Genomic DNA, 15,749 nt, shown 5'->3' on the forward strand with positions numbered 1-15,749 from the left:
ACTGCTAGTGGCAGTGACAAATTGAGCACCTTAACTTTCTAAATGAAATAGTAAATTGGAGAGAGTAGTGACACCTAGTGGTCAACCGGCAATTAACTGAAAAAGTGATTCAACTTTAAAGCAGGTGATCTACTTTTGTTTTAGAGTTGAGTGGATTTACAGCAACGACCCTGACAAACTGGTATTTTATCATTTACTACCATCTGACACGAAACAATATTCATTTTATTATATGCATCAGTGATAATAGGGTCTAGCTGAACTGAAAAATGGACTAAGTTCCCAAAGTCAGGTAGAGAATTAGAAAAAAAGACAGAGAGAGAAAAAGAAAATAAGATATGGCTGAGGTGAGGCGTCACTGTATTTGTCATAACTCTTTTCGTAATTTCAAAGAAGTACAGTAATATGTGTTCCACGTAGTCCATTTAGATGGGTGTTGATCTATCACGAATAATAATCCAGTATAATAGTTTATAACACATTCACAATAACAGGCGGCATGTGGCTGCATGTGAGTACTTTTTACTTTTGACACTTTACGTTTTGCTCATAGTATAGATAAGTATTTTTAATTGTTACGTTGCTTATTAGATTACCTCCAGACGTGTTTCTCAAGACATATAAAAATATTCTTTGAATAATAATTTGTATTGTAGTTTTTTTTTTTCAACAAACAGTTACCTAGTCTAAAAAAAAAAATCTAAAATTACATCTTATCCTTCTTTATTGCAAAATGTACAATATATGACTATGCAGATATATTTAATTTCAGAACTTTTAACCCTCCTGCTGTCCATTCAGTGTTTGTACACTGGAAGCTTCAAGTTTCTACTTCTAGTGTTAACTGCATTTTGGACCAGGGCTGACGTCTAAACTAGTTATGTTACAAAATCATGTTTGTAAATACATGCCTAAACTGAGATTAAGGGTGAACATAAAGAAACGTTCCCTCTTCTGCAGATCAATGACAAAACAGCTTCTAGTTGTGAAACTCTGCATATACCTCAGTGTGCACGGCGAAGATTGAACGTCCAAGACACGTTTTTGAGTGAAAGCGGAACCACTGTTCAATCCTCAGCAGTTACACATTTTAAGAAAAGCCAGGGACCATGCGTTTTATTTTGAAATCACAATCTGGATTTCCGGTGTTAAGGTCCGTGTTAGAGTTGGCACAGTTTATGTTTTCCAATGTATTTCCACCACTTGGAGTGCTGTTAGTTATCATAACCTTGAGTTGCTGTACTTTCACACTCTAGCCGATACGACAGTAGCATGTTATCAGCTCCGGGCCACCCTTTTGTAGCTCATCGGCTACTTAGTTAGCTCCGTGTAGCCGCTAATGAGAGCAACCGGCGGTGACACCTGGGCCACGGAATGCCTCGGAGAAAGAAAAACGGCCAAAGCCCAGCCAGAGTTCCCGGCGGGCCGTCAGAGGGGGGAAGCCTCGGCCATAACGTGGGTTACCGACTACCTCAGGGATCTGACGGTGCCATGGCGAACAACTTTCCATCCAGCGACTCGCTCTCCAGCTCCGCAAAAGAGAATATCGTTAAAAGCATGCAGGAGATGTTCTCACACCTGGACCCCGACGTTATATACATCGTGCTGTCCGAGTGTGACTTTAAAGGTAACACAAAACACGGAAACTAGGCTGTCCGACCTGCGCATGTGACTTTTGGGAATGCTATTTTGGTTAACCAGTTAGCTTGGTAGCTTGTTAGCAGTGTGTTTCTGACAGGGTTGTAGCATTTTACTACGAGATTACTTCACAGTGGAGGTCCCATGTGTAGGCCTATTATTGACAGTACCTGCAGTCATGTAAAAACTGCACCAACCCGCTCATCTTCTTCCACCTGTTGTGCGTGTTCAGATCAGATGTGGAAAGGCCAGCCCTTACATTCCCAATACGTTTGAATGACAGATACTTTGTACTTCGTGTACTTTGGTAACTCATTTTAACATCTATAGGTGACACCATGTGCTTCTCAAAGCAGGAAAAATGCAATTAGTCAAGACCAAACCAAACCCATGAATATATGTACAAGGCATTTTCCAGACACTAGTTGAAGCTGTCCACGCTGCGGACTGACCTAATATTTATACAGAATAAGATTGTTCCAGAGTCTGGGGGGCACAACAGGAAACATTTAACCAAGGTGCAATCAAAAGTGCTCTAAAACTTAGTTTTGATTTCTCAGGAGAGAAATATTAAATTAGTTACACTTCTCCTGTCTTATAAATGAACAATGTATTAATCTTGTCTTTAAAGACACAGTAATAGCATGAATATTTATTTCAATTTGAGTATTTTATTCACAATCAATTATAGTTAATGGTTGTCTTTTTGTTATTGTTTTTACCCCTTGTACTGTCATGCCCTGATGTTTCTGTTTTTGGTTTTGTTCTACATGAGGGGACCAGTCCAAATCCCTATCAACTGCATTAAAATGGCAATCAAGAAAGAGTCATGAATTGTAAAAGGTTAAATATTGTGAAATTGAATCTTACTCTCTTCTTTTTTTTCTTGGCGTTTTTGTTTTTTCTGTTTTTGTTTTAGTTGAAAATGCAATGGACTCCCTCTTGGAGCTGTCTGTGGCCGCTGAAGTTGCAGCCCCTATTCCCTCTCCTGTCTCTGGCTTTGAGCGCACTGCTGCAGCCTTGCTCAGCCCTGGACACTTTTCTGAGCCTAGACCAGTCCCAGACTCCTCCAAACCATCACAGCAGCCCTCCTCTCCTCCCTCCGCCAGCCTCCTGACCGAGGAGCTGGACCTGCTAGTTGACCAGGAGCTAGAGACACTGACCGCGCAGAAAGATGATAAGGAAGAGCACCACAGCAACCAGTATTATTCTGCTGGTGCATCCCTTTCCTCTTTCCTGCCACCACCGTTTCCAAAGCAGCCCCTTCCTGAGCTACTTCAGTCTAGTTTGAAGCCTAGATCTAGAGGGCCCTCTGCTGAGCAAGCATGCCCAGAGGGACGCTTGGTAGAGCATATGTCTGGAGCCTCCTCTCCACTCGACCAGCTCAGCTCTTGGGATGATGAGACCTCTGAGAGGCAACAGTCGGTGGTGGATTTCACACATCTGTTGATAGAGACACCTGCAGACAAGCCGAAACCTCCTTTGGACCTTGCAGCTTCAGGACGTCCCTCGGCTTTCCAGGTGTATAAAAAGAAAGACTCGTCACACAGTCTTTCAGAAGGGGCTGGGGTCATGCCCTCTGACGCGATAGTTGGAGGAGCAAGATCTAAGGTGAGCATGTTGAATCGGGAGCCGCTTGACTACATTTCATCACCTTGGAACCCGGAGGCACCAGTGTTTTCTCCCCGTATCCATGGAAACCAGGGGCCAACCTTCATTACCCCTGTGGCTCAAACGCCTTCCAACTGGCCCAGGCATCCCAGGCATACCTCTCCCTGGATGAGCCATGCTCCTGTCAGTCAAGCGCCTCTCAAACCTTCGGCAACTATTCCAAAGTCCTGGGCCCTGCCTGCCGCGCCACAGTTTCCTGGCCGGTACAGCAGACTTCACTTGGAAGGGAAGGTGCTTGTGCTGCTACGTGGTGCTCCGGGATCTGGCAAGTCAACCAAGGCAAGGTAAGAATGTTGGGATAATCTAAATAGCAAAACACTAGGCTCTATAGTAATGTGTGTTGTTTAGAAGTATAGTCTGCAGTGGTATTACAGCTACAGCTGGCAGAGTGAAGACTAGGTTGTGTGTCAGTAATGCCAGAATATTGAGAAATAAATGAATAATTCACTAATTTTCTTGGCTTGTTAAGATTTTTTTTTTAGGATTGATTTTTAAATTTACTTATTACATATAAGTAACATGGCCAGGGACCATTTACCAGTGGGAGGGGCTCAAGGTATTACAAGAGCAGTGTGATCAAGGCTGTCTAACTGAAGGTGATTACTCTTTGGATTTTTATATCACTCTGAAACAGCCTCCCACAAAGTCTTTGGCTTTTTCTTGAACATTTATATTTTGTGGGCTTTACACTTATCACAATTGTGAGCAGTGAGCCGCTGTAGCTCAAGAGCCATGGACTTATATTTCAGCAGTCACAACCTGTGATCCATCACTTGAAACTCTTCTTTGTGTGTGTCTCTCTGTAGAGCCTTGTTAGAGCATAACCCAGGTGGAGTCATACTGAGCACTGATGACTATTTCGCTCGCCATGGAAAATATCAGTTTGACCCCACTGCTCTGGGGGAGGCCCACGAGTGGAACCATAAGCAAGGTTAAGAATACACACAAGCACATACACACATATATACACATGCACGCACGCACACAGTTTTGATAAGAAGTGATGCAGCCGTAGCAAGTCAAAATTCCTGTTCAACCTCTTTAAAGATATTTTTTTATCTCTATAATTGATTGCTAAATTTCCAAATACCATCTGTTTGACCCCACTTGTACTAAAAAAAAACAAATGTTTTTTTTTCTCTTGTGTTGTCTCTTATGCAAACGTTATCCCATAGCCAAGGAAGCTTTTGAGAGGGGCACTAACCCCATCATCATTGACAATACCAACATGCAGGGCTGGGAGATGAAACCTTATGTGGTTCAGGTCAGTCAGCTTGCCAGCAGTTCATCCAGTACTGTAACAAAGCTCATGTGAATAAATTTGCTGTTGCACTAATTGCTCTGGAGAAGAGCTTATCTATCAAATTCATGATACTGTAATTGTGTTAGGAAGTGCTCAGACCGACATTAGCCCTGCTTCAAAAAACACAGCCTTCTCATTAATTTAACAGAGCCATTCAGGCAATGTAAGAGGATGCCAACGCAGGGGGCTCTGGCAAAACCATGCAGAGTCATCGTGCAAAAAGATGAATCCGGCTCAGCAACACAAGCCTCTTTTAAACAGATATCCTGCTATATTACATTTAAAAGGAACTGTCATTATGCCTGCATTGCTTGTTTACCCTGAACCAAACAAAGCCAGTAAAATGCTGCCTCAGTGTGTGATCTTACACAGACGTAGATCCAGCTCTGTGACTACTTTTCTACCAATGCAGTTCGGGGGCTGGTTCAGAGCAGGTGCCTACCCTTGAACCAGTTGTTCGCGTTTTGACAGCCAAAGAACTGGCTCTCAGCCAAGCAAAATCCTTCAAGAGTGGCACCAACAATTTAAAGAACCGCTTACAACAGGGGCCAGGGTCAGGATTATCGTGCCCAACAAGACCAAATAAAACTTTGTGAGCTTCAACATGGATGTGAAATTGAAGCAAAACACAACAGACGTGATTGTTGTTGTTATGCTTAGTACTAGTGTTGCCGGTCACGTTGGTGGAAAGGGGGCATTCCCACTGTGAACATCCCACAAAACACTGCAGTGGCTAAACAAATACATGCAAAGTGATCTTGGTAGATTACTTTATAATTTCAATGTTATATTTCTACCATTTACCTTATTATCATCTCAACGAAAAACGAAATACTTACTGTCTTGATAACTTAACTTTCGAGGAATGTTGCTGAACATTGTTCACATAACTTTGCTATGAACAGCAAAAAATGATTGGTGATCATATCTGTTCTAGGCGCTGAAACATGGATATAAAGTGCTGTTCCAAGAGCCAGACACCTGGTGGAAGAACAAACCCAGAGAACTAGAGAGGTGAGAGAGAGAGAGAGGAATTACAGTAGTATCTGTTTTTAATCTAAAATGTTAATTGAATTTTTTTTTGTTTAGAACATAAAGTTTATGTATTCCTGTTTTTGTGTCCTTAATCTATTTGTTTCTGTGTGTCTATGTGCACGTGCAGACGCACTACACATAACGTGCCAGGGGAAACAATTCGCCGCATGCTTAATGGTTACGAGCGCTTTGTCACAGTTCAGTCTATTATGGGTTCACATATGCCTGAGAGGAAACAGCGCCTCCTTCTGGAGAACAGGTGTTCACAGTGAGTTTACCGAACAAACATCTGTTCTGATACAGCTCAAATTTCATCCATTTGACAATTATATTGTTAAAATAAATGAAAGTGCATTTTTATGCACATGTAATAATAATAATGATAATAATTCTCAAAATATCCTTGATCTTGCATAATGTTATTTGTTCCAATGCAATTATATATTTCTAAGAAATTATTGTCCACTATGGACCAATATATTGCACAGCTCTCGTCAATTATGGTAACTACCATTTATACCTCTCTTTTTTCCTCTAGGCTGGTCTCTTCTGAAACACCTTGTCCTGATCTGGTAGGCCAGCATGGATTAACTGAGGCGTGTAAGAAATCACGCCCTCAGCTGTTTTCCTCTCTCCCTGACGTGTCAGCTATTGGTCAGTCTAGTGAGGTGGGAAAGTTGGAAGACGGCACACACAAATCCACTGAGTCACTCAATTTCCAGCCTACTGGAAGACCCACAGAAAACCCTGAAATTTCCGATGGGGATGATGACATGGATTTGGGGGAGTTAGATTCTGAGTTGGATGCTCAGTTACAGCTGAATCATTCAGAAGTAGATCGGAGAATCCCCGACTGTATTGTAGAATCGGTGATGAACGAAGATCACCATGGGGATGAAATACCTGTGGCTTTCTGTGAGTCTATTGGACAGAGGGTGAGGAGAGAGAGGCCAAGCAGGAGGTCGGGTTTTGACAGGATGGAGCCTGCAGATCTGGTGAAAGATGCTAACCAATCAGAGAGCGAGGCAAAAGAGAAAGAAAAGACAAATGAGGAGGAAGCAGGAGGAAGGGATGAGGAAGAAAAGGGAATGCCTAAAATGTTGGATTTTGAAGGGGATTGGCCTTCTGAAGGGTCCCTCCAGCAGCGACAGGTGAGGAGAAGAGAAAGGCATAAAGAAGGAAATGGGAGGGAAGATGACGGTGTATCTCAAGAAGTTAACGAAAATAAAATGACGGCTCAGCCTGGACCCGATGTAACAGAGTTTCAGAAGGTTCTCGATCTCATTCAGACAGGTGTTGGTGCCATTCAGACCGGTTCTTCCCGTTCTTCCTCCCTTTCCCTCAGCTCTGGAGAGGAATTACCGAAAGAAGAGGAGACAGGTGGCAGGTTCGAGGAATCCTGTGGCAGTAAATCTAACAGTGAAGAGAGAGAGCAAAACATGAACAGGGTTAACAACAGCAGAGGTGAATTACCTGACTGTGTGCTAGACTGGAAAGCAGCTGACTCTTGTAGGGACAGGGAATCGAAAATTGATAATTGGGAGGAACTTAAAACTGAAAAAGAAGTGAGCAGTACACATCCTCTCTCAGCTGTCTCTGCTTATTCATTAGGTATGTCCGAAGATGTACTGGAAAGCCACAGTACCGAGGGGGAGGTTGGTATGGAGTCTGGTGATATGGACACTAATAGCTGCGGCGAGGATGGAAGAGAAACTAGAACTGAGGCTGATGGCAGCCACATTAGTGAGGTGTGTCAGAGTCCTATGTGTGAAGGCTCCATGGAAGCAGAAGGCAGTGCTTTCAGTGGAGGCAGTCAGGAGAGAAAGCAGCGTCAGGGTCGCAGATCGGGGAAGCAGTGCAGGCTAGCCCTCACCTTCACTCAAAACTGCCCTGGTAGTTCACTGAATATTCTTGATTCCCCCACTACCACAGCTGAAAACATAGACAGTTGTCAGAATAGCTTTAACACAGATGTCGAACCTAGCTTTAATCCTAACTGTAACACCAGCGATAACCTTAAACCAAATGTTGACCTGTTCACCGAGTCCAAATCTGAGGCACACCTGCAGCCTCCCTCTCCGCCTCCCTCTCCTCCTCCCTCTCTGGTAAACACATGCTGCGTCACCCAGACAGAACCTCAAGACTTTGCTCTTCTTTGGCGTCTCAGTCGTCAAGACAGCCCTGGTGATACAGTCGTCACTGGCTGCAGCCACTTCAGTGACTTCACAGTACTCTATGGCGACTCTTCTCGCTTTGTGCCGGAGCTGTCCTCTGCAGTTTCTGCAGCGGTTGCAGTTCACCCATCTGGCCACAAAGAGGTACCCTACCGTGTGGTGCATGAGAGAGGCACACAGGTGGAGGAGAAGGAGCTTGGGGAAACTCAAGACAGGCTCGAGAGCTTGTGCATCCTCAGCCGTCATTTTAAACTAGTTAGTTTTGATACGTTAGAAGATCTGTATGACAAATGCAACCAAGACCTAGAATGGACGACCAACCTGCTGTTGGACTCTGGAGAGAGGTTCTTTAAAGATGAGGATGGCGAGGAGGAAAGGGGGGAGGAGAAGGCTGAGGATGTTGCTGGGGTTCAAGATGATCAGAGAACTTTAGGCGATGTTGCAGAAACAAGGTTGAGTCCTAATGTGTTAGATGAGAGCCACTCTGAAGAGTTGCCAAAGGAAGGGCCAGCTGGGTTTGAGGAGGGGACTCGGCAGTCATCCTCCGGGACAGTTAGTGAATCAAATGAGAGCTCCAGTAATACTGACTTACCAAGTTTTCAAGGTGTAGCTGCTCCAATTAGAAACAAAGATCGTCCTGATGCGACCCCACACTCTGAAATAACTTCTAAAACAGAGCAAAGTCTGCCGCCTACAGCCACACAAGAACGAGATAACACTGAGCACAGAGCGATATCAGAACCGGACCTAGAAGGTGGCGCTTGGGGTGGGAGCTTAGATGATGGAGTGATAATTGAAGAGTCAAGGACTGAGATTGAAGACGAGATTGCCAGCATGGATGAGGTTCACCGGCTGCTCCAGGCTGAGCTAATGGAGCTAGAGAGAGAGGACAAACAGAGGAAGGAGGGGATGACTGAAAGGAGGCACATGGAGGAGAAAAGGAGCAGACACCTGGATATTCAGAGTGTGGAGCTGAAACTACCCACTGAGCTGGCGCTACAGCTAACTGAACTGTTTGGACCTGTGGGATTAGACCCAGGTAACTAACACACAGGTATCACACTGAAATGTTTTGCAAGCAGTACATTTAATGTTCAAATGAATATACAAGCCTTAAGGCGTTAGTATGACTCAAATGAACTGGGTTGTATGATGTGTTGTCCCTTCACATACAAAAAGGAAAGTGTTTACACCCAATCTGATAGGTCACACATGGAAAGGGGTGAGATGTGGTTATTTGTCCAGATCGGGGTAATGGCACACACACACTTTGGGACAGTCTCTCCTTACAAGCGTTCATGGTGTTACACTCGGCTGTACACACCAAAAATGATGAAAGTAGTCGTGTGAGAGCTTTAAGAGAAGTTCAAACTCTGTTACAGCTCCAGTTGCTCCAAAAGTACATTCTTACATGATCTGACAAGCCTTTGAAACATACCTCAGTATGTTTCAAAGGCTTTGAAACATACAACCTTTGGTGTTCATTAATCAGTTGCTGAACCAACAACCTTGATGGTCTTTATCCTTCCCTGCTACTCTGAACTGACGTACCTGTCCTCTCTGGTTCACTGTGTTCAGTTACATGCTCCTTTGACGACTATGCAGTACAGATGGACCTGAACCTGGCTAAACTGCTCCACCAGAAGTGGAAGGAAACAATCCAGGTGAGTTCTTTACCAACATCAGTCCATCAGCTGTACGTCCACACTACTACGTTTTCGTTTTAAAACACATCTGTTTGGCTATGTATGTACAGGTGGGGAAAGCAACTTGGATAATGAGAGATAAGGAGATTGTTTCTGATACTGAGCTAATTCGGTCATCAGGACAGAGATCGTTTTCGTTTTAAAATGCAACTGTTGCACGCTGTTTCAAAATGAAAGAGTAGTAGTGTGTACGTAGCCTTAATTGATTCACTGTATGACTTTTAGTAGGTATTTGCTGGTTAATCTGACTGCAAATGGTTTATTACAGGAGAGGCAGAGACAAGCAAATCTTTCCTTCCACTTGCTTCAAGAAAGTAAGTTCACACAGTCACGCACGCTTTAAAACACAAACGTAAAATCCATGAAGCATGATGGAATCACAACAGCAGCATGCATTTGCTCAGTATATGATTAATACTATGTTACATGTATACACATTACAAACACTTATACACCTGTTAAGTCAGTACATCGAAACACACATGTTTTTATCAGCTTAGTTGTTTAACCCTAAATCTTTTAATCCATAAAACTGCCTCATCAGAAATTTGGGGGGGGGGTGTAACTTCCAAATAAAACTGTTTATATATTTGTTTGATAGGGACAATATATACAAAGTACACCAAGTATTTTGATTTATTGGATTACTTTGGGGAACAACATTTTTCTGACATAACTAATTTTTTTTCACAACCATTAAATGTCGACTGAAGGTTCATCACACTGGGGTGACTCACAGGCGACCAAACCTGGGCAACAAGAGCGAACACCGCCACATTTCCTCATTAGTGCAGATGGTTACATGTCACAGGACGGCCAACCAGAAGCCCGTGGTCGGATTCCATTCATGGATCACTGGAGCGTGTCTCGTCCACATGTCTCTCTTAGAGATATCATCAAAGAGGAGCAGGCTTTGCAGGAGAACGTGCAGAAGGTACTGCGCACATCTACTGTACCTGTAGACGTTACACAAGCATCTTGAATCATATTATCTTCGGTTGCTCTTCTCTGTTACCATCATATCATCATCCTAAACACTCTCCAACCCTCTTTGTTTCAGACCAGACAAAGTCGCACAGACCTGGACCGGCGGGATGGAGCCACGCTGTTGAAAGAGAAGCAACTGTTCTCCCTCTTCCCCACCATTGACAGGCATTTCCTCCAGGACATCTTCAGAGACCACAAGTGAGACACAAGCGTATCTTTAAGGCTGTTACTATTTGACACACTTCAACCTCATTTACTCACAAGACCAGTAGTAGATTAATCTACTGCAACTGTTGAAATACATTTAATAGATCATTCCAAGGTAATAAATGCAAACAGACTCTAAAATGCTCTGAATTTTCTGCTCTTTTAATAGCAGGTTAAAAGATCATTGTCTTCAGTGACAGAACCATATTTGCTCCAGACTAATTTCTGTGTGCTCACACTTGTGCAGTTACAGCCTGACGCAGACTGAGCTGTTTCTTCGCTCTTTACTGGACGAGGAACCCGTCAAGACGGTTGTTGCCCCAGAGGCTCCTCGGTCTGACCACCACAGAGCAGCCAGCAAAGAGAGGGAGAAGGTATTCACAAACACAGGCAGAGAGAAAAACAAACAGCGCAACAGACCAAATGTATACATCCGTTTTACATGTGCAGTAACTATGTATTTTCATCTTTAAACTCTGTATCTTTACTGTTTACTTTAGCACTTTATTTGCCATCTTCAGTTGTTGATTTTGGAATCACATTGTGTGATACTGTTAAGATCTTTTGACATTAATGTTACCACCGTATTTTGTGATGCATTGCAAGTTTATCTACAATACATCAGTACTCAAATAGTACATGTAAATGTAGTAAATGGCAATACATCTAGGATGAAATGGTGAACCGCAGTAGAGAAAGAATGAATTAAAGTATTTTTCATTTACACACAATAACTGAAACACATCATTTACATCTAAAAACAGCTACAATCGTGCAGTTAAAAAAGTAAAATCACCACCTCAGTATCATTACAAACAAGCTAGGGACCACAATATACAAGTTGTTTGTGACATTTTCCACCCTTAATTAGCTGTCAGTATCACTCTGTCCTTCTAATCTTTCAGCGGCAGAAGCCTCTAGAGTCAACCATACCCAACTATCAGGATGTGGAGGACCCAGAATATGACGACTTCCGGGCCGAGGCCAGCCTGCAGAGGAGCCGACAGCTTGAGAGTTTCGCCAAGGCTGCTGAGGCCTACAAGCAAGGACGCAAAGACGTGGCCTCATTTTACGCACAGCAGGCAAGTGGCTGAAGCCAAATGTTTCACTTTAATATTATGTTTTCCATCTGTGAAACACTGAGTATTTTTCAAGTGTTATATTAAGTTTTTATGTGAAAGATTGTTTGGGAAGATATTTTGTGTTTGAGGTAACATCTCTAACTTTATTACTAACATTTTGTCCTTGTCTGTTTTGAATTTGTAGCGTGTAATTTATTCATGGTGATAAATGCTCTTCTGAAGAGTCAATTAATTTGCATCAACTCTTTTCTTAGGGACACATGCATGGCCAGCGGATGCGTGAGGCTAATCACCGTGCAGCGGTTCAGATTTTTGAGAGAGTCAACTCGTCGCTACTGCCCCAGAACATCCTGGACCTCCATGGACTACATGTAGATGAAGCCCTGGAGCACCTGGCCCAGGTCTTACAGGACAAAACCACAGGTATTTAACAATGTACTGTATACACTTGCTATAGCCCCTTCCAAACTTGCACCTTTATGTTAATCTGATAGCAATTAAACATGTTCTCAGTTTTCATCAAGGACCACGGTCACTTTTACATAAAATTCACAACATCCATCATACCCAGTTGGACCCATTAACATTTCTGCAACACTTTCAGCAAGGCACAAGTCTAAATGAAATTCTGTCAAATTCACTTAAAGGCTGTCGCAGCACAAAGGAAAATATGCAGAGATATGAGACTTCATGTGCATCTTATATCGTTACCGCCTTCTAAGATCACCGTATAACATTTATTATCTCAATCTTCATCTCGTCTCAGTCTCTCTTCTGCTCCCTCTCATGCACCAGGTGCCAACTACTGCACAAGCATAGTGTCTCTTTCCACAAATGTGCTATCATGTCTGACAGAAGCTATAAAGACCATTAACGTAACAATCCCTCATGTCTGAGTGACAAAAAGCCATCACTTCCACAGATAGTTGAAACCAGAAATGTTATATATTCCATGTCTGATATTGACTTAAAAGTACAACATTGGCTTCTTAGGTCACTTTCACACCTAAAGTACTGTTCACCTGGTCTGGACTAAAGAAGTGAGCCAGGGCTATTTAGACGTCTAGTCCTCGGTACGGATCAAACTCCTAAAAATCCTACACGTTATCAGGGTGATATTGTCAAACTTTGCAATCCTTCCTCCTGAGAGACAGAATATATTATTAAACAGGTTTTACAGGCAGCATGGCACTCCTCATGACAAGTTAAGAGTTCCCCTTTAAGTCCAGACTCCAACCAGGGGTTTGGGGATGTACATCTGAACCATAAGTGCAATCAGAATAGCCAGCAAGCACCACTTTCTATCATTACTTTCACTTACAAGTTTGTCGCCCCTTTCACAGTTTATGTGTATCCCTCCAGTTAACGCTTCTGTGTTTTGTTCTTTTTTGCCCCCTTTCTGTGTAGAGTGTGAGAAGGGTCTGTGTCGACCTCAGCTCTCTGTCATCACAGGAAGAGGGAACCACAGCCAGGGGGGCGTGGCCCGCATCCGCCCCGCCGTTATAGACTACCTCAGTAACAAACACTACAGGTATACTCACAAACTCACACTCACACACATTCACACTCACACTCACACATATGCACAATGTGTTCATTGCCACCCACCTTTTCTCCTATCTCTTGATCTCTCAGGTTCACTGAGCCAAAGCCAGGTCTCGTGTTGGTCTCTTTGAAGTGAGAAGAACCTGGTTTATAGGATTTAAACTAAAGCAGCTAAGGAGGACAACACACTCTCTCTCTTCATCTCATCCACATATAGTTATTACAGTATGTACAGTATGATACACTCAGCCTTCTTGTTTCTTACTTCTGACAGTCAGGTCTGGTACTTTTTTTATACATCCACTCTTTCTCCATCAGTCATTTAGCCGCCAGAAATTTAATCTTAATCTTGGTTAAATTGAGGTTAATTTTAGTTAAGATCTTAATCTAAATTCAGATGTTAATCACCATAGTTGGCATGGAACACAAATAAGGTATTTCTATGAATCTGTACATGTACTGTATATTTTATATTTAAAATGTTACATATTGTGGTGTATTTTGCTTCACATTTGTCTTTATGCCTTTTAAAGAATACAAAAGTCCCTACGTTTAGAAGGCTCCATGTTGGATAAGATGTTGTTTTATCTTTTAAATATTTACTAATTTGGAGTATTGGAGCAAGTATTTTATGAAACTTATTTGAATCATGGTCACAATCTGTGTGCGTGGAGGTTGTTTCCCTGGTTTTTAAATATAACATCCTTTTGTTGTTGTATTTGGTACAAATTTTACATTTACTTACAGTAAATTTAGTACAGTAATCACATATTGTCCTCTGAGAAGTCAAATGCTTAGAAGGAAGTTTTTTCTCTTGGTTGAAGTGTTATAGTGCGTCATGTTCAACATGAGGTGAGCCTGAAACTTTTGAGATGATCAAAAGGCAAATAAATAGATTATCAATAGTTTAAACAATCTCCACTGTAAGTTCTGCAGGAATCACTTTGTCTTAGCAGCTGCCTGTGCAGCATACACTGCAACTGTTCATTTAGTTTAACTTAAGTCCAAGCCAAGATTAGCTGCTAACGTATTCATACTCAAACTCAGGTAAAGATTCAACAATGTTGAATCTTCTTCAATTTAAATGCCAATTGATTGTTTCTTTGTAGTTTTTCTTTAGCACGTTGTGCCAAATTTTGTAGCAGTTCTATTAATCAGGTGGCTACACAAATTTTGTGGGTTTAAAATCGCTTCTGTTTCTCTATATGTACAACAGCAGTGTTGACAGATTTTACTGATTGTACATAATATTGTGAACACATGAATTATAAAGAGAATATTGTATTTTTTTATTCATTTGTTCAAATGGTTTTATATTATACTGTTGAATAAAATTCTATTTGTTTACAGTTTAACACGTGTTTGTGTGGCATCAGTATTTCTCTTGAGTGAATCCAGCTTTGATAGTTGTTTATGACTGATCTGTAATTTTATGACCATATAAATTACAGTTTTCTTCACTCACAATTGGACCGGTTTGTATTTCTCAACTGATAATAATGTAAAAATATAAGTATTTGTGTATTAGTGCCGTGTTAATAAAACAAACCGTCACAAAACACTGATAACTAGATTTTGACATTTAATATTGGTCTGTGCATCAAAACAGCTGCCAGTTTGTGATGGTGCCTTTAAAGTGGTAATGATACTGATAAAAGGAAAAGTATAATTCATGCTATTTACATCTTATATCTTGCTTTCCATCTCCACTTTGCATCTAACTTCATTCTGAAGAAGATTTATTAATTTACTACTAATTTTTAGGCTCACTGTCCTGCTGTACCACCCAGCTTCTACTGAGCCTGAGCAGGTGGAAAGCCACACTTACATTTTCCTCTAAGATACCTTGATAAACTTAGGAGTTCATTTTCCCCTCTCATCCTGGTAACTTAGACGAAATTCTGACTGAATTTATATACATATACATATATATTTCTTATAGATTTGTACATAGTTATATATGAGCATAAATTATTATTATTAAAAAAATATAGCAATCGTTCCTACTGTTGTACGCTATTTTAATTACCTGACTTGTTGCTCTTAATAGTTTTAAATCCATGAAAATATGCACTCAACCTGACATCCCTGTCACCAGTATCAACATAATTTCAGAGTAGAAAACAGATGGTTGTGTAAGAACTGTTTAATGTCAGTGTAAAAAAAAAAAAAATTTTCATTTATCAGCATGCTTACCATGAAGGTAACAAGCGCAATATAAGACCTTTGTAAATCCTTTATGTGCGCCAGCTGCAAACCAAATGATACGAACGCACAACAGAGAGAGAGAGAGAAAAAAAAAACCCACCCTTATTGTAAAGCACAGCTGCTGTGGGGGAGGCGAGCTGAAGCCTCAGTCAGTCACACCTCCACACTTTAACAAGCGGATGCGTTGTGCTTG

The 15,749-nt window shown here is 41.8% G+C and overlaps 1 protein-coding gene across 1 annotated transcript; it reads left to right on the forward strand.

The window, feature by feature from the left end:
• The first annotated feature begins 981 nt into the window (after window positions 1-981).
• On the forward strand, window positions 982-14,703 carry n4bp2 (NEDD4 binding protein 2). The gene is made up of 16 exons (XM_056372308.1): window positions 982-1,627; window positions 2,558-3,593; window positions 4,116-4,240; window positions 4,485-4,573; window positions 5,550-5,626; window positions 5,775-5,915; window positions 6,186-8,860; window positions 9,400-9,485; window positions 9,796-9,841; window positions 10,241-10,461; window positions 10,588-10,712; window positions 10,969-11,095; window positions 11,627-11,803; window positions 12,058-12,226; window positions 13,211-13,334; window positions 13,439-14,703. The coding sequence occupies exons 1-16, from the start codon at window positions 1,375-1,377 to the stop codon at window positions 13,482-13,484; spliced, it is 5,517 nt and encodes a 1,838-aa protein (XP_056228283.1). The 5' UTR covers window positions 982-1,374; the 3' UTR covers window positions 13,485-14,703.
• The last annotated feature ends 1,046 nt before the right edge of the window (window positions 14,704-15,749 follow it).

The sequence above is a fragment of the Seriola aureovittata genome, chromosome 3 (assembly GCF_021018895.1).
Source record: "Seriola aureovittata isolate HTS-2021-v1 ecotype China chromosome 3, ASM2101889v1, whole genome shotgun sequence".
Classification (NCBI taxonomy): domain Eukaryota; kingdom Metazoa; phylum Chordata; class Actinopteri; order Carangiformes; family Carangidae; genus Seriola; species Seriola aureovittata.

Excerpts from the sequence above, each read along its gene's own strand:
- n4bp2 (XM_056372308.1), top strand. The coding sequence starts at position 1,375 with ATGCCTCGGAGAAAGAAAAACGGCCAAAGCCCAGCCAGAGTTCCCGGC. Across the intron at positions 3,594-4,115 it reads GGCAAGTCAACCAAGGCAAG|AGCCTTGTTAGAGCATAACC; the intron begins GTAAGAATGTTG and ends GTCTCTCTGTAG. Across the intron at positions 10,713-10,968 it reads GACATCTTCAGAGACCACAA|TTACAGCCTGACGCAGACTG; the intron begins GTGAGACACAAG and ends ACACTTGTGCAG.